The 24,111-nt window shown below is 44.7% G+C and overlaps 2 protein-coding genes across 5 annotated transcripts in view; both read left to right on the top strand.

Moving 5' to 3' along the window:
• kmt2a (lysine (K)-specific methyltransferase 2A) overlaps positions 1 to 15,830 on the top strand; it is a 35,486-nt gene extending 19,656 nt beyond the window's left edge. For 2 of the 3 annotated variants that reach the window (XM_072392499.1, XM_072392498.1), the window contains exons 18-34: positions 285 to 379; positions 460 to 597; positions 674 to 832; positions 968 to 1,079; positions 1,175 to 1,253; positions 1,375 to 1,535; positions 2,463 to 2,609; positions 3,174 to 5,835; positions 5,943 to 8,549; positions 8,867 to 8,935; positions 9,018 to 9,244; positions 9,479 to 9,553; positions 9,685 to 9,859; positions 10,351 to 10,458; positions 10,570 to 10,650; positions 10,893 to 11,022; positions 11,121 to 15,830. In XM_072392499.1, coding sequence (XP_072248600.1) covers positions 285 to 379; positions 460 to 597; positions 674 to 832; positions 968 to 1,079; positions 1,175 to 1,253; positions 1,375 to 1,535; positions 2,463 to 2,609; positions 3,174 to 5,835; positions 5,943 to 8,549; positions 8,867 to 8,935; positions 9,018 to 9,244; positions 9,479 to 9,553; positions 9,685 to 9,859; positions 10,351 to 10,458; positions 10,570 to 10,650; positions 10,893 to 11,022; positions 11,121 to 11,396 — 7,301 coding nt within the window. In that variant the 3' untranslated portion in view covers positions 11,397 to 15,830. The remainder of the gene's footprint in view (positions 1 to 284; positions 380 to 459; positions 598 to 673; positions 833 to 967; positions 1,080 to 1,174; positions 1,254 to 1,374; positions 1,536 to 2,462; positions 2,610 to 3,173; positions 5,836 to 5,942; positions 8,550 to 8,866; positions 8,936 to 9,017; positions 9,245 to 9,478; positions 9,554 to 9,684; positions 9,860 to 10,350; positions 10,459 to 10,569; positions 10,651 to 10,892; positions 11,023 to 11,120) is intronic. The other variant, XM_072392500.1, reaches the window with a different exon arrangement.
• Positions 15,831 to 17,402: 1,572 nt separating this feature from the next.
• Positions 17,403 to 21,418, top strand: c1qtnf5 (C1q and TNF related 5). 2 transcript variants are annotated; one of them, XM_072392497.1, is made up of 4 exons: positions 17,451 to 17,514; positions 19,241 to 19,430; positions 19,822 to 20,066; positions 20,150 to 21,418. In XM_072392497.1, exons 3-4 carry the CDS (start codon positions 19,835 to 19,837, stop codon positions 20,668 to 20,670), a joined length of 753 nt encoding a protein of 250 aa, XP_072248598.1. In that variant the 5' UTR covers positions 17,451 to 17,514; positions 19,241 to 19,430; positions 19,822 to 19,834; the 3' UTR covers positions 20,671 to 21,418. The 2 variants fall into 2 exon arrangements, with proteins under 2 accessions (XP_072248597.1, XP_072248598.1); XM_072392496.1 differs by lacking the exon at positions 19,241 to 19,430 and having other exon boundaries at positions 17,403 to 17,514.
• Positions 21,419 to 24,111: the final 2,693 nt, after the last annotated feature.

The following is a 24,111-nucleotide window of genomic DNA, read 5'->3' as shown; positions in this document are numbered from 1 at the left end:
ACCTGATTAACGTCGACAATGTCTCGGCACACTTCTTTGTTCTATAAAGTGATTTACAAGTTGACTCAGTGCCGCCACAGCTACACACATACTGGATAACAGACATCTGATCTCACCCATGTGGAGGGGATATTTTCTGTAGTAGAGACTGAAGCTGGAGGACTTGTGCTGAGTTGTACCTTGTAATGGGAAAACACCTCAATTCTTACGGGTTGCGGTGTGTTTTTGCACATCTTGTCCTTACTGTTTTTTTTTAAAATCCAAAGTGTTTGTTTTCCCCTCAGATCATGAAGACAGCCCAGAGCTCCCTCCTCCGCCAGGCGTCACTGATAACAGGCAGTGTGCCCTGTGTCTCAAGTATGGAGATGAGAACACTAACGTGAGTCTCTAATGGGCCTCGACTCACTTCCCCACACACAGGCCTGAGTTCGTATCGCTTACAGCGTTTCTTTGTTTTAGGAGGGCGGCAGGCTGCTGTACATCGGTCAGAATGAGTGGACCCACGTGAACTGTGCTCTGTGGTCCTCTGAGGTGTTTGAAGATGACGATAGCTCTTTGAAAAACGTTCACATGGCCGTTCTCAGGGGAAGACAGATGGTGAGATGCTTTGTCCGCTATTTCCAGTGCCCATTGATGGGACAGACACTGAGACCCTGTTGTGTTTTCTGTTCAGCGCTGTGAGAAGTGTCAAAAGAAGGGGGCGTCGGTCAGCTGCTGCCTCACCTCTTGCACCAATAACTACCACTTCATGTGTGCCCGTCAGTGCCACTGCGTCTTCTTAGAGGACAAGAAAGTCTACTGTCCAAAGCACAGGGACTTCATCAAAGGGGAAGTAAGGGAATCTCGTTTACTGTGCAACCTAAACTTTTCAGGAGCTCTTTTGTGTGAATGTACAATGCCAGGTACTGCGACCTGATGTTCTTTATTTCCCGCCATCTTTCGCACGTTTGTTTCCTTTTCCTTTTAGGTGGTGTCTGGCTTTGAGGTATCCCGCAGGATCCTGGTGGACCTTGACGGCATTAGTCTCAGGAAGAAGTGGCTGGCAGGGTTAGAGCCTGAAAATGTCCACATGATGATTGGTAGGTTAACTAACGCTGAATGTTGCTTATCACGTTTTCGCCTCGGCATACTTCCATAGCATCTTGAAATCTGATTTAAAACCTCGCCATTGCAGGCTCCATGACAGTCGATTGTTTGGGAATACTGACTGAACTCTCAGACTCCAAACGCAAGCTCTTCCCTGTAGGATACCAGTGAGTCGTCTCTCGATATTTCCAGTGACAGCATTACTATTCTCCTTATAAATAAAGTACACACAGCAGCGAGTAGAAAGCGATATTGCCTGTCAATTTAAACACACTCTCTATTCTCCAGGTGTTCGAGGGTGTACTGGAGTACTCTAGATGCTCGAAAGCGCTGTGTATATACCTGTAGGATATTAGTTTGTCACCCTCCAGTGGCAGAGTCTGACCTGAAGACCATGATGGCTCCTGAGGAGAATCGTACAATTGCACACAGCCCGCCATCCATAACAGGTAAGCCACAAACTTTTAATCTCTCAGGTTTCAATAGGTTAGAATCTTTCCAAAAAGGTTTGGGCACCGTAAATAAATAGAGAATTAATGATTTGCAAATCATTTAAATGCACAGTTAATTGAAAGTGGTCCTAAGCTCATGTATGAAATGCTAAAACTGACATATTTTGTAGTTTTCTGGAATGAAAAAAAAAATTAGATGTGAAACCAGCAGCGTGCCTCAAAAACGCTGGGACATGGTCGTATTTACAACTGTGCTTTTCTTTTGTCAACACTCCTTTAAGGACTGAGGAGACCAGCTGCTGTAGTTTTGGACGTGAAATGTTTTCTCGGTTTTTCTTGATAGAGGATTCAGTTCAGGGCCCTGTCATATTTCATGATGTTTTCACTCACCGGCTCGAGCTGCAGGCAGTCCAGGTTATTTACCAGCTACTCGGACTGTTGCACCTTCATACCATCATGATTCCTGGCTTGCAAACTGTGTTCTGATAACAAACCAGATGGTCGGTCTCCTCTTTAGACCAGAGAACTAAATAAGCTAGTGGAGTGTAGAGCATGCAAAAAAAAAAAAAAAGCCAAGAGAATCTCACATCTATTATACTTGGAGGCAAATTTCCTTATCAAAACAAGACAAGTAATAGATAATCCATTTAAACTGAAGAAATACCATATTATCAGTACTAATAAAATAATATTACACTGCATGGTGTAATATTGTGTATGTTTTTTTTTTTCAATTTATTTAATTATTTTTTAGTTTTTTTTGGCTGTTTCCCCCCCACACAGAGCGAAATGAGAGCCTGAAGATCATAACCCTCTGTACTGGTCTTTTGTTTCTTGTATACAGAGATTTCTCTGGTTTCTCCTAAATTCTCTGAAAACAATGTGTTCTCCTAAAGTCAGTTTTCTTTTTTTCCCCGTATGTAGATTTTCCCGATCCATTTGAGTCACCAAGACGCTCTGACTCCCTTTCCCCCGCCAACACCCCAAAGCTCAGGGTTTACACCAGAAACCGGCACCCAAGCTACCCCCCTTGTCAGCGCTCGGTCGGCCCCAGGCCCGTGCCATCTCCGGGTACTAATATGCATCCTTTTCTGACTTTGATTTTGATTTGGTCTGCTTTTTTTTTAAAGAAAATGTTCACACTCCGATCTGTTTCCTGTGCTTTGGAAGATGTTGGCTGTAGTTTCAAATCAAAGAAAAAAACTGAGTAATCTTATTAATGTTTCAGCGCTCCAGGTCCTAAATCAAATTACTGTGCAAAGAGCCATCTCTCATCAGTGACCTTAAATAGATAATGCTCACCCACTGCCTGTGTGCACAGGTGTCAGGCAGTTACTTTCTCGTGGGAGTGCCTTTTGCTAATTGGCAATCATGCTCTCAGATTTCCACAAATTTCAACACATAAAAAAAAAGAAGAAAAAGAGCATCAAAGTAGTCTGATTCTTTGACTCAGGCCCTGGAGGGCTGAAATGTTATTATGATTGATAAATAGTAATGCTGAAAAGTAATTGCGTGGGTCTTTTTTCCAGATTTGGACATTTGAATGGAAGAAACGTTGTCATGTACTTGCAGTATGGATCATTTTGAGATTCTTTTGTCAAATTAATTTCCCTGTCCGTTCCTTTCATTTTACAGGGGGTACGTCACAACCTCAAAGCCACGAGGTTGTGACAGTCGGAGACTCCCTGGTGAACCCTGGGATGCGGAATATTGACTCACGGCGCCATAGCTCCCCTTCTCTCTCTCCATCCCCCCACCAGCTGAACAGACAGAGAGGAGTGACAACTCCAGCTCAGATTTTCTCACGACCCCTTACCTCACCCCCTCCCCTCATCCCCTCTCCTGCAAGAGACCCAGAAAAGTCCAAACACGCCAGCAAAGACTCAGCAAAAAGTCCAGTCCGGAGAGATGATGAAAGAGGTCGGCTGTTTTCCACAGACAGAAACAAACTGCAGTCAACCAGAGACCAAGGTTTGAGAGACGCAGACAGGGGGAGGCCGTCAAGTCGAGACCATGGTTCCAAGGACTCTGACAAGAGTAGATCATCCAGAGAACAAAAAGAGTCGGACAAGGGCGAAATATCATCCAAAGAGCCGGAAAAGAAGAGACCTTCCAGTAAAGACTCAGGTCTGAAGGACTCTGAGAGGGGAAGACCTCTTAGTAGAGATCCCTCAAGAGATTCAGAGAAAGGGAGACAAGCTAATAGAGACTCTGACAAGGGAAGACAGACAAGCAGAGAGTCAAGCACAAGAGAAACAGATAAGAGTAAATCATCATCTAGAGATCCAAGCTATAAGGATATGGACAAGGCAAGGTCGTTCAGCAGAGATACAGGACCAAAGGATTCTGAGAAACATAGACCGTATGGCAGAGAAACTGGAAAAGACTTTGGCCAAGGTAAAGACAGACCTTCTAGCAGAGACTCTGACAAGGGTAAACTTCCTTCTAGAGACTCCAGTTATAGAAGCACAGAGAGAAGCAAAGACTCTGGCTTAGGGAAAGATAGTAATGCTGGTGGTCAGTCGAAACAGCCTGGAGGTGAAAGTAAGAGCTCCAGACTGGCACCTGTAGGCTCAGGCCAGTCATCCCCTCCACTGGGCACTGCTGTCCTCTCAGGTCAGCAGAGAAGTGGCAGCACCAAGCAGGTGGACAAGCAAGGGAAACATGGAAGCAAGGACCAGGATGTTTCTGCAAGCCTCAGTTTGCTGCCTCATCACCGGTCTACCCACACTTCTAACACAATCCCATGCAAGGACAAGTCCAGCTCAGGGAAGGAAAGTAGCAGTGGCACTGGAAATATGGTACCATCTTCACTCCATAAGGACTCTGTCAGTGGAAAATCTGGCTCCCCACAGAAGTCCAGTGGAACATGGAAATCAAATGATTACTCGTCAAGTCCAGTCACAGCAGCAGCAGCAGCAGCAGCAGCCGTGAAGCCTCTGTGGCCGTCAAGGACATCAGCAGAAGATGATGTTGTTAAACGGGGTTCCATGCATTTGGCGTCCCCAGCTGCAGGCTCAGCTGCCAAAGACAAACACTCCAAAGTTAAGACAGCAGGCAGCAGAGATGTGTCCAAAGACCGAGACAGAGAGAAGACCCTTCAAAACAGCAACAACAAAATTCCACTTCTCAACAACAACACAAAAGCTCCTGGCAGCTCTAACACACACGCTTCGAACTCCAGCTCTTACAACAGCAGCAACAGCAAAACTCCAATGCTTGGAAACAGCTCCAAAGCTCATGGGAAGGCTCTTGGGGAGAAGCTTGAGAACCAGGGAGGGGAAAGGTCATCCTCAAAGATCAGGGAAAACTACTCCTGTCCAGAGAGGAAGAACAGCTCTAGTCTGGACAGTTTACTCCAGCAGACCAGTTTAGCTACAGAGAAAGACGGGAAGCCCTCTATTCAGTCTCAATCCAAACAGACAGCCAATCAGCTTCCATTTTCTTCCAGAGAGAAAAGGAGATCAGTTAAACCGGCTCCAGCGCCACTGAAAACTGATATCAAGACCGATCCTAATGGGACCAGTGCTGTTGGTGGCATTTCTTTGTCCACCTGTCCCACAAGCACTGCCTCCACCGTCTCTCCTGCTGGACAGGGGACTCATCGGTCTGCCCGCCCGGCTCTGTTCTCTTCACCCTCTGCCAGCAGTAGCGATAGCTCCGAATCGGACACCCAGACTCAGACTGAGGAAGACGAACTGCACAAAGAGCGCTCGCGCAGTGAGCTCAGAGACCACCGCAGTCTCCTCACTCAGTGCACGGAGGATGAAGGTGATGGCCCAGAGGACGACCACGACAGAGGTATGGAGGATAAGCATCACGAGGACGACAGCGACGGATCGGGGTCTGCCAAGCGACGATACCCTCGACGCAGTGCCCGCGCGCGTTCCAACATGTTTTTTGGCCTCACCCCCTTCTACGGGGTCCGCTCGTATGGCGAAGAGGACCTTCCCTTCTACGGTAGCGGTGATGGAGTGGGAGCTGTGGTGAAGAGGAGGACAGGTGGCCGTAAAAAGTCAGCTGAGGGGCAGGTGGATGGGGCAGATGACATGAGCACCTCATCTTCATCGGGGGACAGTGGAGAGGATGAAGACAGAGGAATGAAACACAGGAGTAAAGATCCTTATTACTACAACTTTACTCGGACAGTAATTAACCCTGGCGAGGGCCTCCCATCTATTGAAGGATTAGACCAGTGTCTGGGACGGGGATCCCAGCTGCAGCGTTTTCTGAAAGACGAGGAGCAGCAACAACAAAGGGCTCAAGAAAAAGCTGAAGAGGACATGCTTAGTGCTTTGTTAGTACACACATTGTTTAAAATGACATTGTAAAATTCTTTGTGATTGTTTTCTGGTGTCTCTAATCGTCTCTAATAAACATTGCTCTGTTTGGTGTAATTAACAGAACCCTTGGCAAGCAGCAAATCGGCCAGCTTGATGGCGTTGATGATGGATCAGAGAGCGATACCAGCATCTGCACCACCAGCACCACAACCACTACAGCCACCTCCTCTTCCACGCCACATAAGAGCGCCCCTAAGAGGAGGGGCAGAGAAAGGCACACTGAGAAACCTGACACCCATGATTCAGGCAAGGAAGCTGACAACAGTGGAGGAGCAGTGAGTGGCAACACACGAGAAAGCAGAAAGAACCAGAAGGAAAACTGTCTTCCGTTAGGAGGCGGGGTCAAATCCCAGCCACAGAGTCAGGGTCAGGATCCCATTGAGGCCCAGCTGTCCCTCAGCACAGACCTGCTCAAATCAGACTCTGACAACAACAACAGCGATGACTGTGGGAACATTTTGCCATCCGATATCATGGAGTTTGTCTTGAACACGCCCTCCATGTCATCGTCCTCAGAGCTGCTTCTTAGCGAGGGCTATGTTGGAGTAGATGTCAGCAGGCGTAAAGACATGCTGTTCAATGATTTCTCCCAGCCACTGTCCAGTGCTGAAAGTGGAGGAGTCGTAGAGAGTAGTGTAAATAGCTCCATATCTGTAGAAGAGCCATATCTTCCTCTAGAGCTGCCCTCTGACCTCTCTCTCTTGACTACTCGCAGCCCAACGGTCAGCACAAGTCAGAACCACTCTGCTGGGAGTCTCATCTCAAATACCTCAGACCGCTCTATTCTCGGCTTGAACTCTGATCCAGAGACCATCAGTGGAGAAAAGAGCGGGGACAAGAAAAGATCTGGACCAGGTGTGTCTCCATCGGAGAATCAGCATGATGGTACAGCTTTAGGCAGCAGGGACACGCAGGTCACAGAAGGTCACATGACTCCTGAGCAGTTTATTCCCAGCCCTGCCATTGGTCAGGGGGTTGAACCTCCAGCTAATCAGGATGTCCCCAGGAGTTCCGGTACTCCTGGTTTACCAAGTTCTCCCTCAATGCCTCTTCAGGGTCAGAAGTACCACCCAACATCAGCAGCAGCTGCAGGAAGCCCCAGTCCAGTGCCTGGCCCCGGACCTTCCCAGGCTCAGGTTTCCAGCCCAGCAGTCATCAAACCAGCCCCTGACAAGCTCATTGTGGTCAATCAGCAGTTCCAGCCGCTTTATGTCCTTCAGACAGTCCCTAACGGTGTCACCCAAAAAATTAGTGCCACAGGAGTGATGGACACTACCTCTCCTGCAGTGCTGAGCCCCATGACACTTGCCACAGGGTTGAACACTGGTCTATCTCAAGCCCAGCAAATATTTCCTGCCAGTGGTAAAGTCCTAGGCACCATACCTCACCCCTCTCAGATTCACACCTTTACAGGAACCACACAGACGGGCTTCCAGACAGGAATCCCCAGCACCACCTCTGGGCTTCTCATTGGCCTACCCTCTCAGCCCCATGACCAATCCCAGATTCTGGTGTCAGAGGCTGGCAGACCACATGAGTTGGGTCCCAGCGTTGCCATAGTTTCCAGTCCCTCTTCCCTGACTTCTTCCCCAGCTGTACTGGCCTCAGCTCATGGAAAGAAAAGGCCAATCTCTCGTCTGCCGAGAAAAAGCAAAAAGATGGCTCGCTCCCGCAGCCAGCCCACTCTGGCGCCGTCTGAAGTGGGCCCCCCCAACATGACTCTCATCAACCTGTCCTCCCCACAGATTACGGCAAGCATCCCAGGTCAACCTGGTAGCCTTGTTGAGTTGAGCTCCCTGTCCACTTCACAGCGCAAGGTCCCTAATATTATCAAGAGAGCGAAATCTGGCGGGGTTATGTACTTGGATCCCACTTCTCTTCTACAGCAGAGGATTCCTGGTCCCACCCAGCCCGGAATCCTGGGTCACGATTCTTCCACTCATCTCCTACCCTGTACAGTCTCTGGTCTCAACCCCAGTCAGTCTGTGTTGAATGTTGTGTCTGTGCCCTCTAGTGGTTCTGCTGGCCTTCTTGGACCAGGATCAGTGTCACTCTCCACCCCGGTCCTCAGCTCTGCTGAGATCACAGGGTCGATTAGCAGCCTACTTTTCAAAGCGAGTCCACATGGTTTGGGTCTGTCAGATCAGTCAGTGGTCCTTCAGTCAGCAGGAGGAGCTCCTCTAATGTCACAGCTCAGCTCCTCTGTTCAGACATCTATAGCTAGCAGCATCTGTGTCCTTCCAACCCAACAGACTATCAGCATGGCTGTTAGTCAGCATCCAGAGACAGAGGGCAATAATGTCCATTTGCAGCATCAGCCTCAGCCTGTTAGCACCGCTCAGACTGTGGACTCCTGTCCCAACAATAATGCTACTTTGTCTCCCAGCCTATCCACCTCTCGAAGCCCTGCCAAGGGACGTGTTGTTGGAGTGTTCAAGCAAACGCAGACCTCTGCACACTCCCAGAGTGGTAGAACAATGGCAATTCCCAGATTATCAGAACAGAGAGCAGCGGTGTCAGGTACACTTTCAGGAACAGAAAAAAGCAAACAGAAAGTGAAGAGGAGCAGACAGAGTCCAGACATGAGCAGCAGGAAAAAGCTCAAAGCCTCTCAGGCAGAGGACCATCGCAGCAACTCTGCAGGGCAGCTCCAGTCCTCAAACCCAAGGTGAGACATTGTTAATGTTTGGTGAGCCATATTTATTCTTACTTACATGAGTACTGGGAATGAATGTGCAGCAGTTTTGCTCATTCTTTTATGCATAAGTTTTTGTGAATAAAGGGATTATTTTGGACATTTGAGAAATTCAAATTCTTTTTCTGACAGTCGAATTACATATTCATGGTGATAATGTACAGTTTAAGTGTGAGTTTAAGTGAATTGTTGTATTCATTAGAGGCCTCCAAAACTGGTACAATGGTTAAAGTAATGTAGATTAATTGTATACTCATTTTAAACTGTCCAAAATGTCCTTCCCCGATCAGCTCCAGGGAGCTGAGCTCCCCTGAACCTATGGACACGGGCAAGCCTCCAGATAAAGTGACCAACAAGAGGTATGGAGTATCAGTCTTACTCAGACATTTTCAACCGTATAACAGACAAAGAGTTTGAATGCTTTACTCGCATATTTTTTAGTGTCCTTGGTAAAAAGAAGACATTTGAAGGACATGCTCTGCCGGGGAAAGTAGTGGGAAAGGACAAACCGGCTACAGCTGGAGGAGCAGGGTCTCATCCCCTGGATTCACCACCCGACCAAGATGGCAACAGCAGGGATTCTGGCTTGGATAGCAAACCCAAAAAGGGCATCATCTTTGAAATCTGCAGTGAGGACGGCTTCCACATCCGCTGTGAGAGTATTGAAGGTGAGATGAGACAGCTGGACTAACTATGTCCCGTCAAATGATCACTGCGAGTTTAAATTGGGTTTGAATAAACAGTTCAGTAAATGCTACGTGGAATGGACCTTACTTTGCACGTATAAAATGACTTCAAAGGTAATAAATGTAATATAGATGATAATAAAACCAAGTGTTACTCCACATCTTAGCACATTTTAACCACACACTGGTCATAAAATGCTGACTGTCTCTCTACAGAGGCCTGGAAGTCTCTGACTGATAAAGTGAAGGAGGCTCGTTCCAATGCACGACTCAGAGAGCTCTCTTTTGAAGGTAAGAACATGCAAATATATTTCAAAAAATCCTAATTAGTCAAGATTGCTCTTGGAAGTACAAATGTGTTGCATGGTACTTGGGTGGAAGGCTGTTGTGTCATTCGGAGGGTTTTTCTCTGCTCCTCACAGGTGTGAACGGACTCAGGATGCTGGGAGTCGTCCATGAGGCCATCGTCTTCCTGCTGGAGCAGCTGTACGGATCCAGACACTGCCGAAGTTATCGTTTCCGCTTTCACAAACCAGAGGAATCTGACGAACCTCCTCTCAACCCCCACGGCTCAGCTCGTGCAGAAATCCACCACAGGTTAGCAAAACGATGGGCACAACAATCGTCTGTTGGATGAGAGGTCAGGTGCTTAGAGACCAGGCCTGGTGCTTAGAGACCAGGCCTGGCGCTTAGAGACCAGGCCTGGCGCTTAGAGACCAGGCCTGGTGCTTAGAGAAGAGGCCTGGTGCTTTGAGACCAGGCCTGGTGCTTAGAGACCAGGCCCGGCGCTTAGAGACCAGGCCCGGCGCTTAGAGACCAGGCCCGGCGCTTAGAGACCAGGCCCGGCGCTTAGAGACCAGGCCCGGCGCTTAGAGACCAGGCCCGGCGCTTAGAGACCAGGCCCGGCGCTTAGAGACCAGGCCCGGCGCTTAGAGACCAGGCCCGGCGCTTAGAGACCAGGCCCGGCGCTTAGAGACCAGGCCCGGCGCTTAGAGACCAGGCCCGGTGCTTAGAGACCAGGCAGCCAGAAGTAAATCAAGCTACTGTTAGTGTTCCTGACATGCGTCTGTTTCACCTCTACCCACCAGGAGGTCTGTATTTGACATGTTCAATTTCTTGGCCTCAAAACATCGCCAACCACCTGAATATCGGCCGCAGGAAGATGATGATGAGGAAGGGCAGCTCAGGTCTGCCAGGTAGGTGACCGTATTTTTTTTTTAGAGTCAACAGAATTATGCTAACATTAAAAAACAAAAAGATACATACATTTACATATATATATGTCTGTTTTCTCGCTGCCATTGCAGGCGTGCCTCCATGGAGCTGCCACTTGCTGTGAGGTTCAAACAGCTTAAAGCCACCTCGAAGGAAACAGTTGGGGTCTACAGGTTAGATCAGTGGTGTTCAATGTGATTATCAGTCATAACTGATTTCTGTTGGTGAAAAGATTCACATTGGCCAATAGCTTGGACCAATAACAACTATTTTATTCTTTGATCTTGAGATCTGTGAACTGTTGTGGTCGTTCATTACGAAGTTACTTAAAGGTTTTAAAAGAAGGTTTTAATGAGCTTACAAAGAGTCTGAAGACTTGAATAATCTCGCTGCGACTCCCTGTTCCTCTCGGCAGGTCTCCTATTCACGGTCGAGGTCTGTTCTGCAAGAAAACCATCGAGGCCGGGGAGATGGTCATTGAATACTCTGGAAACGTCATTCGGTCTGTGCTCACTGACAAACGGGAGAAGTACTATGATGGAAAGGTGAGGTCTCGGAGCACAAGGAGCATTTGTTTACAGTTTGATTAACTTGACGAAAGGTAACGGGAGAATCGAACGAACCCTCTTCTCTGTCCTCAAAGGGGATCGGCTGTTACATGTTCCGCATCGATGACTACGAGGTGGTCGACGCCACGGTGCATGGCAACGCCGCTCGCTTCATAAACCACTCCTGCGAGCCCAACTGCTACTCGCGGGTCATCACCGTGGACGGCCAGAAGCACATCGTCATCTTCGCCTCTCGCCGCATTTACCGTGGAGAGGAGCTCACATACGACTACAAGTTCCCCATCGAGGATGCCAGCAACAAGCTGCCGTGCAACTGCGGTGCAAAGAGGTGCCGCAAGTTCCTCAACTGATGGCCGGATCTAAACGACTAAAAGAGGACCGGAGCAGCAATGCCACGACGTCCCGAGGAGCCGCCTTGTTGGGGGTTTGCCCCGGGGGCTGATGATACAACACTTCAACAGGATTGGTCCACAAAGCACCTCAGCTGCTGCAGGTGTTGGCAGAGACAGCGGGTCGCGGTCATACTTTATATGCAGGAAGGGCCATTTTGGAGGACGGGACATTTCTAGAAATTCCAACATGTAATGTGCCTCCTTTTGTCTAATTTACATTTGGCGTTTAAAGCTTCACCGGCAGAGGTGAGTGACAAAAAATCGCAACATTGCAATATTAACTTTTATTTCTATTTGGATGAGAAAGTCACCCTTTCATAATTTTTTTACATCGTCCCATCCTCCTTAATTTTTTAGAAATATGTTACGTTCTACTAATGTGAACTTAGAAGGAGGAAAAGAAAAAAAAAAATCAAAGAACTCGGTTCCATTTTACACCAAAGTGCAATTTGTTGAAGGGACTTATATAAGCGTAATTTTATTAGAAGTAAAAAAAAGAAAAGAAATTAGAACCTTGTTCGTTTTATTTTCTTTCTGTTTGAGCTCAACGTCAGATGTTATTGATGCACATCTCCCTGTCTGAATGTGCCCTGATGCCTTCAGAGCTGTTATGACTTACTGGAACCTTCTCCTAAAGCTCGTAAGTGTGTACGTCTGACTCTGTAAATAGGAGCTGCTCGTGCGTAGCAGCCCCATAAGAGCTGCACAGGTGGAAACACTAGGGGGAGCAGCAGCCACAGAAAAAGCGACTCCGTTGGAAAGATACGTTTATTTTTTTTGCTCGTCGGGATAGAGGATGTTATCAGAGATTGATGCCGTTCATCTGACAGCTTGATAGCCTTGTAGGTGTGTTGCTGATGGGATGAAGCCTCAGGCCTGACAAAAGCGAGGCAGCTAGAGGTTCTGGTGGACTGACAGCAGAGGGACCAGAGAAACCTACTGATGTGCTTGAGTAGACATAATTGATTTTTTATTTTTTTTGAAGGTGTGCTCCAGACTCGGGCTCCGGCGGAGGCGCGCAGACGCGTTTCAGGTTTGTGCTTCCCGCTGTTGTCGTTACCCAGCTTGGTTTTTTTGGTAATCGTATAAGCTCGGAGGACTTTTTTTTTTTTTTTTTTTTAAGTCGCGTTCCAAATGACAGCAGAAAGAGAACCAAACATTGCGCAATTGAACTTTCGACACAGCTCGTTTTCTTCTCGGCCTGTTGTGATAACCGTAACTGTGGAGAAATGTTTTTTTTTTTTTTTATTTGTCTGTGATCTGTCTTTTTATTACGGACAGGGAAATATCATGCTTGCTTTTTAAAAACAAAACGAAAGAAAACAAATGTAAATAATGTATATTTTTCTACAAAAAAAACCTTAAAAAGCACTCACTAGTGAATAGCACTTAACGATGGTATTTATATTTTTGAAAAGAAATCATATTTATTTTATTGCCGTTTTTTGTAGGAAATAGAGGTTTACAAACACTAATGCTCGGTCTCTATGTTTTGTATTCCACTGCCTTTTAAAAGCTTTTTTCTTTTCTTTTCTTTATTTTGTTGCGTTGTACTTGTAATTCTTTTTATTTTTTTTTCATTCGTTTAATTTGTAGCCTGAATGTTTTTCTTTAATTCCAAAGACTGACGCTGGTCTGTGGCTTGGTCCCCTTTTGAGTTCAGTCCACCAGTAGCTCTTTACCTACCCAGGCCACGTGGCTGGAGCTGACATCTTTTTGTTTGTTTCCATTGTTCCAGTTCTTTGCTGGCAGTGTGGCAGTCATGTGAACTATTATTATGCACTTGAGAGAGTTTAGATTGTTGATCCATAGCAGATATCTCCTCTCTCCAGCCTTATCGTCTCCACAACACATCACATAAAGAACCCCAAAAGTCCAAATACAGGCTGCTCCCTGGCAGTCAAATCCAAGTGGTTCAATTATCAGCCATGGATCGACTGGCTCACAGCCAATTATAATTAAGCTAAACGTTCTGTCAGTTTAAGGCAGTAAGTCCCTCTGCAGACTTGGTCTATAATAAAGAGGTGCCTTTATTTTAACTTCACTCATCATATCTCCACGAGCCAATTTGTCCATTAAAAACGTTGCTATTTGGCAAACATTCGTTGCGTTCAGTCTCCTTGGTGTTTGCCTTAGTTGTAAATGAGCACGCCTCTTCGCTTCATGTCAAGCCTTGGTGTCCTCTGAGCAGAGCGCTCAGGCCGACTGCTGCCACTCTGTTTTGTCCCTTTTTGTGAATGTCGTCTGCCGTTCACACGGACTCCGTTGTGACGTGATGGTCGTTAGCGGTTCCTCCCACTCTACCCCTCGTTGTTGTGAACAGAAACTTAAGATATGGCCCACAAACAGTTTGCACTTGCGCTGTGACACAGGCACTGAATAGACGTTTAAAAAAAAATAAATAAAAAAACGCAGCTCTTTTTTCCAGACAGACAATGCAACTCCAATGCTGAGCCCACAAGCACGCGCAGTCTCTTCGGATGCTTTGAGCTCGTGTTTCAGGCTCTGGCGACTCCTGACGTTGGTGTTTGAGGCTCTAGCAAAGTGCACTTGATCCTTTCTCTTCAACAAAGTGAAGGCAGGGACCACACCGGCAGCCCTTTCTTTCCTGGCGGTGCGGCAGGTGCGACCCCGCAGGCTGTGCTTCTCCACCTTCGGCTGGAGGCTCAGCCTCGTGGTCGCAGCGCGGCGCCAACACTGGGCTCGCTGGGTTCTGCTGCTAAGGTCAACAATGAATGTATATTCTTCCGCCGCATCACCAGTCTTGTGATGGGGTCGGTACTTTGTCGGCTGTGTTTGTTTTGAGTTCATTTGTAACCACCCAGGTAGATTTGGAAGACGCAAACGTGACCTCAAACTTGGGCAGCAGCAGTTTAATTTCAGCACAGGGAATTATACCGAAGTGTGAACAGCAGTGGGATTTCTTTCTGCCGGACCACAGGTTCTTACCGGTTTAGCTCAAACAGTTGAAGCCAGCATCGGTGTTAACTCAGTCACAGATGCTCATGGCTCAGTCTACGACTCATTTTAAGCTCCACTTCTGCATGTTCAGGCTCAGAGTGTTCAGTGAACAATAAGTCAGTCATTTTTTTTGCCGTTTTGAGCAGCAAATAAACAGGAAGGAAATAGCTTCCGTTGTTTCTTTGGACATTTTACCACGCCACACCAGTGGCCCTTCTCCGTCATCATCTGTAATTATAGTATAAATACTTAACAATATTATACGGCAACATGCATAGTCATTTCTTGTACTTTAGTATCTATACAATATATGGAATGGACAGACAAACTTAGTTACAGTAGCAAAACAGCGGATTTATAATGGTTTAATAGCAATGTTTCAATGTACTCTATAATGGTTTTGTGTTACAGTACTATCAGATAAATCTAACGTGCATCATTCTTTTGTATATCGATATCCAGTGCAAATTTTGCTGTGCCTGTGAGTGTTCCTTCACCAGCGAGGAGCGCTGCAGTTTTTCTTTCCTTTCCGGAACAGAACGGTTTTTATGTGATGACAAATGTAACTGTATTACTGTGGTCGTGAACTTCTTGAGGTCATCCATTTGTTTTTGTTTTTTTTTTTTGTTTTTTTTCCTGGTTGTTGTAGTGAATGTTTTTTTGTTTTTTTTTTGTTTACTTTTTTTTTTTTTTATTCATGTCAACAGGGACTTTTTTTAGACGGCTTACTTGATGTGGTAAACTTAGAGATTGGTTTGTGGAGACTGACCAGGAGTTGGAACGATACCACCAAAATGGCTTCCTTTCGTTCTTTCTTTCTTTCTCTCTCTCTCTCTTCTTCGTTTTGGAACGTCCTCGCGTCTCCACGAACACCTCCCGAAGCTTTGGTTGTACTTATCATGTACTGTTTTCATAGAAAGTCATAATGCTGATGTTGAAAACATTTAATTTATTTATTTTGTGGCGCATCCACCCTGAATTGTTCTTATACAAGTCAAGGTTTTTGGAGAGGTCGGACGAGTACTTAACCTGTATTTGTACTTTTTTAATTGTTGTGTATAGAAGTCGTCAGCCTGTGGCAGGAAGTGGTGTCGCAGTGAGAGGGGGGGGTATGAACATGAACATGAACATGAACGGGCTTGCTTTATTTTTGCCTTGAACTTTAGTCTTATATCGATATCTCCTGCTCTGTGTAATAACGGTATTCACGACAGTCATATTTTCTCCCATTCAACAGTGTTCTTTCAGTACACAGCAACGAAATGAAGGAAAACCACCACCGTGAAAACAAACCACAAACTACTTGGTTGAATGTATGATTAGGAAACAAAGTTGTACATAAGTGTAAAAAGAAAAGTTTCTAATCATGTTTATTTTCTATGCACTTTTTTTATTTAAGTGATAGTTTAAATAATAAACATGTCTCCTTTACTCTTTTCTGTCTCACTTCTCTGTTTGTGGCTCCGTTTCTCCTGTGCAGAGGCTCGACTCGAGCTGCTGTACAAATTGAAAAGGAAATCTTCCGAGCGGCACTTTATGGATTCTTACAGGAAATGACTGCAGCAGACCCAGAATGCGCTGAATCTGGTGCTGCTAATTAAACGCACGTCTTAGCTTCGGTTACAGCTCGCTGCCTCCACAGGAGCCTGCTGACAGCTCTCCTCACAGCGGTCCGATGGGTGGGAATTCAAAGGAGTTTCGGCTCGTGTTCAAAAGAGCTGGTGCCCACCGCATTCCCATAAAAGCCGCAATTTACTGGTAAAACGCTAAGCAGACCCATGTGTTCGCTCACAGAAGCGTCAGCCTCTGTTCTCATGCATGTCACAGCAAAAAGACAGAAAACCAGGGAGCATGAACTAGGGTAATTATGCCATGATAATTGCATCAGTGTATTTAGGCTTTTAGAGCTGGGTTGAAATCCATTAAAAGTACCAGATTGATAAGTCTGTTGATTATTTTAGTACATATCATCTGAGCTGCAACTTCAGAGCAAATCATCCACTCAGCAGTTGATGAAAGGACTCAGATCCACCAATGTCGGTTTAACGAAAGGTCATCGGACGGACCATCTATTTCATCCAGATTCAACACAAAAGTAGCTCAGATGTTTCATTCTTAATTAGCATTTTAGACGCCAAAAAAGACTTGTTCCTGGATTCAATTCTATGAGAAACAAATCTTCGATTTTTACAGGAATTAGAATAAAACAAAGAAATGACCCTGATTGAACTTTCTGCTCCCCCTCCGTAGTTTACCCGACTGTGATCCTACAGTGTCTCCAGTTTTTTTGGCGCGGGCCTGTTCCTCTTGAGATCAGGGCTCCATGATAACGCAAAAATGTGTTATTACTGGCCTGGTTGCTGCGAAATGGAAACGACCCGAGTTCAGTTCGTTTGCCAAGAAGATATGAAGACTTCTTTCTTTATCATCTTAACGCTACCACTGCAGGATTTCAGAGTCTTGCACGAATGGCAGACTGATATTAGTGTGAAAGATGCGATCTTGTTGTGGCAAACGGCTTATTCTTGGACGCAGATAATCAAACCCACAGAGCAGAGAGAGGAAAATGTGTTGATTTTCGTGCCTGTTTTTTTTTTCTCCCTGCTTTTACTTGTCTGTGTCTCTGCGTCGTCTGCGTGATAAAAAAAATTGGAGAAGCTCATTCTTTGCTACAGCTGTGTGTTCTGGGAACATCTGTCTGTTTTGACCACAGCCCTATGGACTCCCTCTGGTCATGTCCTGAAGAGTTTCCCAATCACCATTATGCAACGTCCCGAGCATTCCTCCACTCATCATCCCCTCTTTACACTCCTTCCTGCCTAAATACCCCCCCCCCCCCCTCCTTCATACTGATTTTGTCATACTTTACTCAGTTATATTTCTCTCTTTGTTTGTGCTGGATTGACATCACATATTTTCTCTGTCTCCTCCACCCATGGCTCCGCCCCACCCATCCACCCACCCACCCCACTTTCTAATTGGATTTCAGTACCATTTCGTTTCAGTTTTTCCCAGTCAGACTCAGCTCCAGAGGAATAGCTCCTCGGCGGTCTCTCTTGGACACACAAACATCAACGGCAGCTGCAGCAGCTCCTGAAGACTTCACTGCATCCTGGTAAGTTTGGGATTCTTTCTTCAACTAAATTCGATTAATTAAAGCTTAACAGCTTACATGCTGACATTTCAGAGCACAGAGACGAGAGGGCTGAGATGTGTCTTTAGGGGAAACAAAAGTACTGGGCTTCTCTCCTCTTTTTCTCTTCAGACCACTCAGCATAAACTAAACTAACTACCATGTAACGCATCACTGCCTGTTGTGTGGGTAGAACTGCTGGATTATACACATTATTATAGAATATGTAGAACACAAAATATTCAGCAAAACACAGTACAGGCGTTTCACTTTATCGTTTATGAGTTGATGACTTTTTAAACTGAGTCTATAAAAACTAGACACTGACTAATGGCCAAACTGTGCTTAAGGACACCACTTGACTTTACTATGTCTGGATTAGGCGCCATTCAGAACAACTGACTTAATATAAAGGGGCAGTTTTGATGCTGAGTTACAGCAAATGTGGAAATCACACTCCAGCTGACCTCAGAGAAACATGCCAAGCTATCTCAAATGACTGCCTTGTTTCTGACTTACAGAGAAATCAGTTAATTTGTTCATTTCAGCCACAGAGAACAGTATGAAGAGGCCAATATGGCTGGTACAAGCCCCCCCCCCTGCAGCCTATATAAACATTTTTTCTACCTAAACAAGTCTTTTTTTTCAGTCATTTTTCATTCTTGTGTAGAGTTGTTGCTGTTTCCAATCATTTTGATGATTCTGGCATGGATTTTGATTATTTTTCTGAGCAAGTCTGGTGGTGTATTAGTTGTTGAATCCTAAGTCATTTAGACTCAGTTTGTAGTTGTTTCAATTTGTCTTTTAGTAGTTTTGAGTCTCCTTGTATTTGTTTTGAGACTGTATATTTTCAGTAATTCTTTGTTTAATTTTTTTTCTTTCTTTCTTTCTTTTTGTCTTTCTTTTTGTCTTTGTCTTTGCGGTGTTTTTTCTGACTAACAGAGGACATTAACAGTCACAGCATACAGTGGCCCTGACTGTCCAGCCAATCACTGGATGGACGTTTTTTATTAGAGCTGAAAATATTTGGTAGTCACCTCATCACAAATGTTGCTATAGTATAAAATCAAATACTGTGCTCTCTAAACACGATCTATTCTTTTTAGACTGAGTAGGACTGTGCACTTCTAGAAGAAAACCTTGTGTTTTTGGTCAGTAAACTGTGGATTCCTCGTTTGTGCTCTCTTGAAAACATTCATGTCTCTAATCATCTGAGGGCTACTGAGGAGTGGTGGCAGACATCTGCTCAGACTCTCCAATATTTGTCCTCTAGTCTGCTCTCTACTTCTGCCAGGAATGCTGACATGCAGTTCTTTGTCCCACCCTCATTTCTCACTCTTTCTCTCCCCGTCTCACTCTGTGTCTGCAGCTGTTCTGGATGTAAGCGCTGTCATCCTGTTGATAGATAAAAAAAATCGGACTTTTCTCATTATTGATGCACAAACAGCAGGTTTTCATCACCAAACCAGCTGTTGGACGGCAGTAAGTCTTCCTCCCGCTTTGATCATCAGTTTAGTTTATAGTCCTGTGACGCCTGACCTGCTCTCAGACAGACGGTTTAACGGGGTGATAGCATAGAGGAGCTTGTATCTTGTCGATACTGGACAGTGAATGTATGACAAGGCACACTGTAAAAGATAAGAAAGACGAGCATAGTGAAGTGCTTAGAAGTTGCCTTTGTTTTTTTCTTCTTTTTTTTTTTTTATAGGGTAATATGACAACTCTCTGGCAGTCTGTAGTCATTCTGAGGTGATTTATGTCCACACACAGACAGGAGTAAGACAGAGAAAGTGTTACTCTGTCTTCCTCCTTCCTACTGTGAGCTGTATCTGAGTCGTCTGACTGGTATTCAGCAGCTCATCAAGCCTTAATTGGAAACATCTGTTCCGAACCCAAGGGTATTAGAATTTTTCTAATTTTTGGTGAGGAAATAAAAAGTTGAAATCAGACCATAGGATCGCAGTACCACAGTGCTTATAAACGGCATGATTTGAACACTAAGACAGCTGTTTAGATGCAGAAACAACAGAACAAAATGCATTCAATTTACTTTAGTTGCACCCAAATGGAAACTAAAGATTGTCCTGTAAGATCGTATTATGTTTACATTTGCTGTAGTTTAAAACAGAACGCTGACGCTGCGATTCAAGGTGCACTTTTGTTCTATCAGATCATTTTTCCTGTTGTTTGTTGTACGGACCAAACGTTCCTGCTGCTCTTCCAGAGAGTTGTTTGCGAGATGTAAATCTTTTCTTCATGACTGCAAAATGTTTCTCCTTTCTCTCTCAGCCTCGACACCACGATGACCTCACTCAGGCTGTTCCTCTTGTTGCACTCTTTCCTCGTCCTCCAACTCCGTTTTTCCAGCCAGTTGGAGGACAACAAGATCCCTGCCAGTCTGTGTACCGGTCAGCCAGGCATCCCCGGCTCTCCCGGGGTTCATGGAAGCGCTGGTCAGCCGGGAAGAGATGGAAGGGATGGGAGGGATGCAGCTCCAGGGGAGAAAGGGCAGAAGGGGGACACAGGGTACCAAGGTAGTTATTTTTTATAGCTATGTGAGAGTACATAATAACTGTCAGTGCCAGATGCTCATATTTGTGCTCCTATTCCTATCCAGGTGAGACGGGATTGCGAGGCCTGACTGGAGACAAAGGAGACGCTGGAGTAAAAGGGGAGAGGGGGCAACCAGGAGAGTGTGCAGTGGCTCCTAAATCGGCCTTCAGTGTCAAGCTGTCTCAGGGCCTCTCTTCATCTCTCAATGTGGGCGAGACAGTGCGCTTCGACACGATCGTGCTCAACGAACAGGGGGACTACAACATAGAGACGGGACACTTCACCTGCAAAGTCCCCGGAGTGTATTACTTTGCCGTCCACGCCACAGTTTACCGTGCCAGCCTGCAGTTCGACCTGATGAAGAACGGACACGCCATGGCATCTTATTTTCAGTTTTATGGTAACTGGCCCAAACCGGCTTCTCTGTCCGGTGGCTCCCTGCTTCACCTCGTCCCTGGTGACCAGGTGTGGGTCCAGATGGCGCTCTCAGAGTACAATGGATTTTACTCCAGCTCCAAGACAGACAGCACCTTCACCGGCTTCCTGGTGTACTCAGACTGGAAAAACTCTGCCGTGTTTGCATGACACGAGTTCAGCAACAGCTCAAAATCTTATCCCACTGTGGAAAATGAACCACAACACGTTTTCCGCCTTTTTAAATAAAGGTGAATCTCTTGTGACTTGGTACAGCTGTATTTCTGTAACCATTAAGAATGCACCAGACAGACTATTACTTGAATAGCACAGAGTATACTGGTGTGAGGTACTTACACTTAACAGTACGATTTATTCACTATCTGTTTTTCACTTTCGGCCTTTAAACTGCTGTCACAGTTAATTCTTGTAACAGATGTTGGGACAGTGGCCTTCAGCCAGCTCCAGGCCACAGATCCAATCTGCTCTCATGCCTTTATTGCACTTTGATTCCCCTCAGTGTCCGCACAGCGAACATTAAAAACGCATAAATCTTTAGACTTTATAGAATGTGGTACCCATTCATGTTGGAAAGTGAAAAATGAGGACAAGTGAGGGTGATTGCTGTGAGTGGTGACTTAACATGTGCGTCGAACCACTTTCTGATATGTTCATATTCAGATTCTTTACTTAATGAGAGTAAAAACAATGAAAAAGTGAAAGAACACCCAGTTTCTTCTGCTGTAAAAAGTGTTTTCATATGAGAGTATTACAGTGATTACATTGAGTAATTAGTACAAAACACCCCCTTTTATTATTGTAACTGTTTGGACCAGTTTGAAGTATTTTTTAAACATATGATATGAAAAAGTTATGGTTTTCTGTTACTTTAGAATTAAAGGCACAAGATTAAATACAACTTTTGTAATGTTTTAAATAAAATCCCTTTTTACAGCTGCTATTGATGTCAAAATACAAAAAAAAAGTTAGGGACCCTTCATGGTAAGTACAGTACTCAGTAGCACCCCCTTTTGATGAGTATCACACTTTTTTAGCACTTTTGAGCACTCTTTCGGGTCTTTTCAGGTCGTTTGGGGGATTTTCAGCCATTCTTGTTCGTGTCCTGAGTTTTGGGCGATCATACACGCTCTGCTGACTGTTTATGTCAGGTTGATTAGGTTGTGGATTTTGAGGCACGCCAGGATGATTATTTTTATTGTAAAAGTCATCCTCTTTTCAACTTCTACTTCTTCACAGACTGTTTTTTTTAAAAGGTTAAACTTCATCATTGGGTATCAGGGTTATTTAGATATTCATTTGCAGGCTTTTGAAGCTGAGTTTTGAGTAGACCACACAGGAAATGTTTTGTTCTAAAGACTCCCAAAGTGCAGATGTGGCTGCACGGTAGAAAATTCCATCAGAACTTAACAAAAATCTCTCTAAATACCTTCTCTCTCTGAAACGGGGGTTTCAATTAGACTTTCTGGAACAGCAGTTCTCTGTGTGCAAGATCGACTGACCTTTACTGTTGATAATCATTTTCTAATTACATTATGGACATAGGACATAGGATTATAAGGGAAAATTATACATGTTCTTCTTAGAAATCTGTGGTGTCGACAAAGCAAAAGGTCATAAGTGAGAGTTTTTGTAAAGTAAGTACTTATAAAGTTGGCTTAATCTGGTTTCTAGTAATGAACAAGGCCTCGATGTAACAAACCAATCAAAAGTCTGAGACCTTGGTGTAAGTTATTTGAGGGTTCAAATGTTTAAGGGGTGTCCAATCATTTGCATGGGCGCCTTTCCTTCCTATCATTTATAAATTAAACAAAATCAGAATAATACATTTACTCTTGTTGGGTCATAAAATATGACGGAGGGATTGTGAGGTGACTCATTAAAGCGAAAAGCAGAACACAATTTTCTTAATTACACTAAGTCTTGGATAGTTATGGAAGAAACATTCCGATCTCATTACTGAAACACGGCAGGGCAGTTTATTTTTTGAAGGGAGATTTTCACTTTGGAAATCAGACATTATACTTCTTGAAAGGATCGTATGTTGTTTTTAAAAGAAAATTTAAAAGTCACCATTAGGGATAAAAGCTGGATAAATGTAGAGGAGTAAAACTGCAGTATTTCCTTCATAAAGTGAGGCGATATCAAAGTATAAAGTTGCATGAAATGGAAACGACGTGAGAGCACCTGAAGGTCAAGAACCTCAGCAAACGCAGTTGGTCATCATCCATCTTTGGATGACTGATCAATTTTCATGAGGCATTTCTAGTAGTCGTTCTCTCGTTCTTGTTCCCAGACGGAGAACAACCAAAGCAAATACTAAAATGAAAAAAAAGGCTGGAAATATTCATTTTCCACTGGATTCACACTGTTTACGGCCGCCTAATGATTTCACCAAACGCTGCGACAGAATCACAAGCTGCATTTCAACGCTGTGAGCTGGTGAATCATCATCTGCTTCTTCCCGTCAGTAATCGTAGTATTTATTCTCCCACTTCACTGAGTCACCTCCTCCACCTCCTGACATTTAATGAAACACGACTGTTTATGTAGGAGTTTAACTCTGACCAGAACTCATACGAGGCTTTTTTGTCTTTTTTTCTTCTTTACCTATCACACACACCATCAAAGACATGAAGAAATGTTATTCTTCTCCTGCTCCTGAGACTCCCACCATAATTATGTTCCAAATATACCCTGGTAGCAATTCCCTCCAGGGCAGAATAGGAGTTGCAAGGAGTTCTTTAATCTTCCCTTGGCATCAATCAGTTATTTCCATTCGCTCAAGGCCTGCAAATCGTTCTGTCAATGTTTGAATCCAGGCATACGGTTACAGTGCAAAATACAGAGCAGGCGGTCGGGTGTCCGCTTGTCTGTGAGACTTTATCAGGTTTGAAATGTAGAGCGAGTATAAGATTGATGATTTACTAAAGATGAGAACGTTTACCACAGTAAACAGAGTCAGGGCCATGGCAATGGCTTCAGAGATGCTGGAATCAGATTTCCTAGTAACATAGTACTCAATTACGAAGACTTAGACTATATTATATTACCCTGTGCATGTTTACTAAAGAAAACTTTTGGAAACTTTCTCCATCTTTTATTCAGTTCAGTGATTCTCAGCCTGGGGGGGTGCAGATTTGTGTCTTACAGCATTGCAGTCTGCATGCACGAGTCTCTGATTCGGGTGGAGTGGTGGGGTCATGACCAGCAACCTCATAATTCCAGTGTTAGGTTAGCTCACGGAAAATATCTAAAAAAAGAAATACCTAAAGTTAGATTACCTCCACAAAAGTAACTCAAGGTTCCCAAAAACTAGGATATTTTTTAATCTAATTTTCTTTACAATTGATGCATATTTATGTATTTTCAGGCATTTTAACAGAGATGTCGTCAAATTCATTCTAGACCTGCCAGTGTTAGATAAATCATATTTCACCACCTGAGGCAGTATCTTTAGACTGTCTGTCTGATTCTTTTGAACACGATATCTATGGAGAGTTTTCAAAGACTTTTCACAAAGGGCACTTTGTTCTTAAAAAAACTTTTACAGTCAGAATTCAAGAATTCATCTGCTAAATATGGCGAATATCC

The sequence above is a fragment of the Leuresthes tenuis genome, unplaced genomic scaffold (genome assembly GCF_036924035.1).
Source record: "Leuresthes tenuis unplaced genomic scaffold, fLeuTen1.0.hap1 SCAF_9, whole genome shotgun sequence".
In the NCBI taxonomy this organism is placed as follows: Eukaryota; Metazoa; Chordata; class Actinopteri; order Atheriniformes; family Atherinopsidae; genus Leuresthes; species Leuresthes tenuis.
Note: the sequence above shows the minus strand (reverse complement) of the source record. Positions and strands in the feature narration are given on the sequence as shown.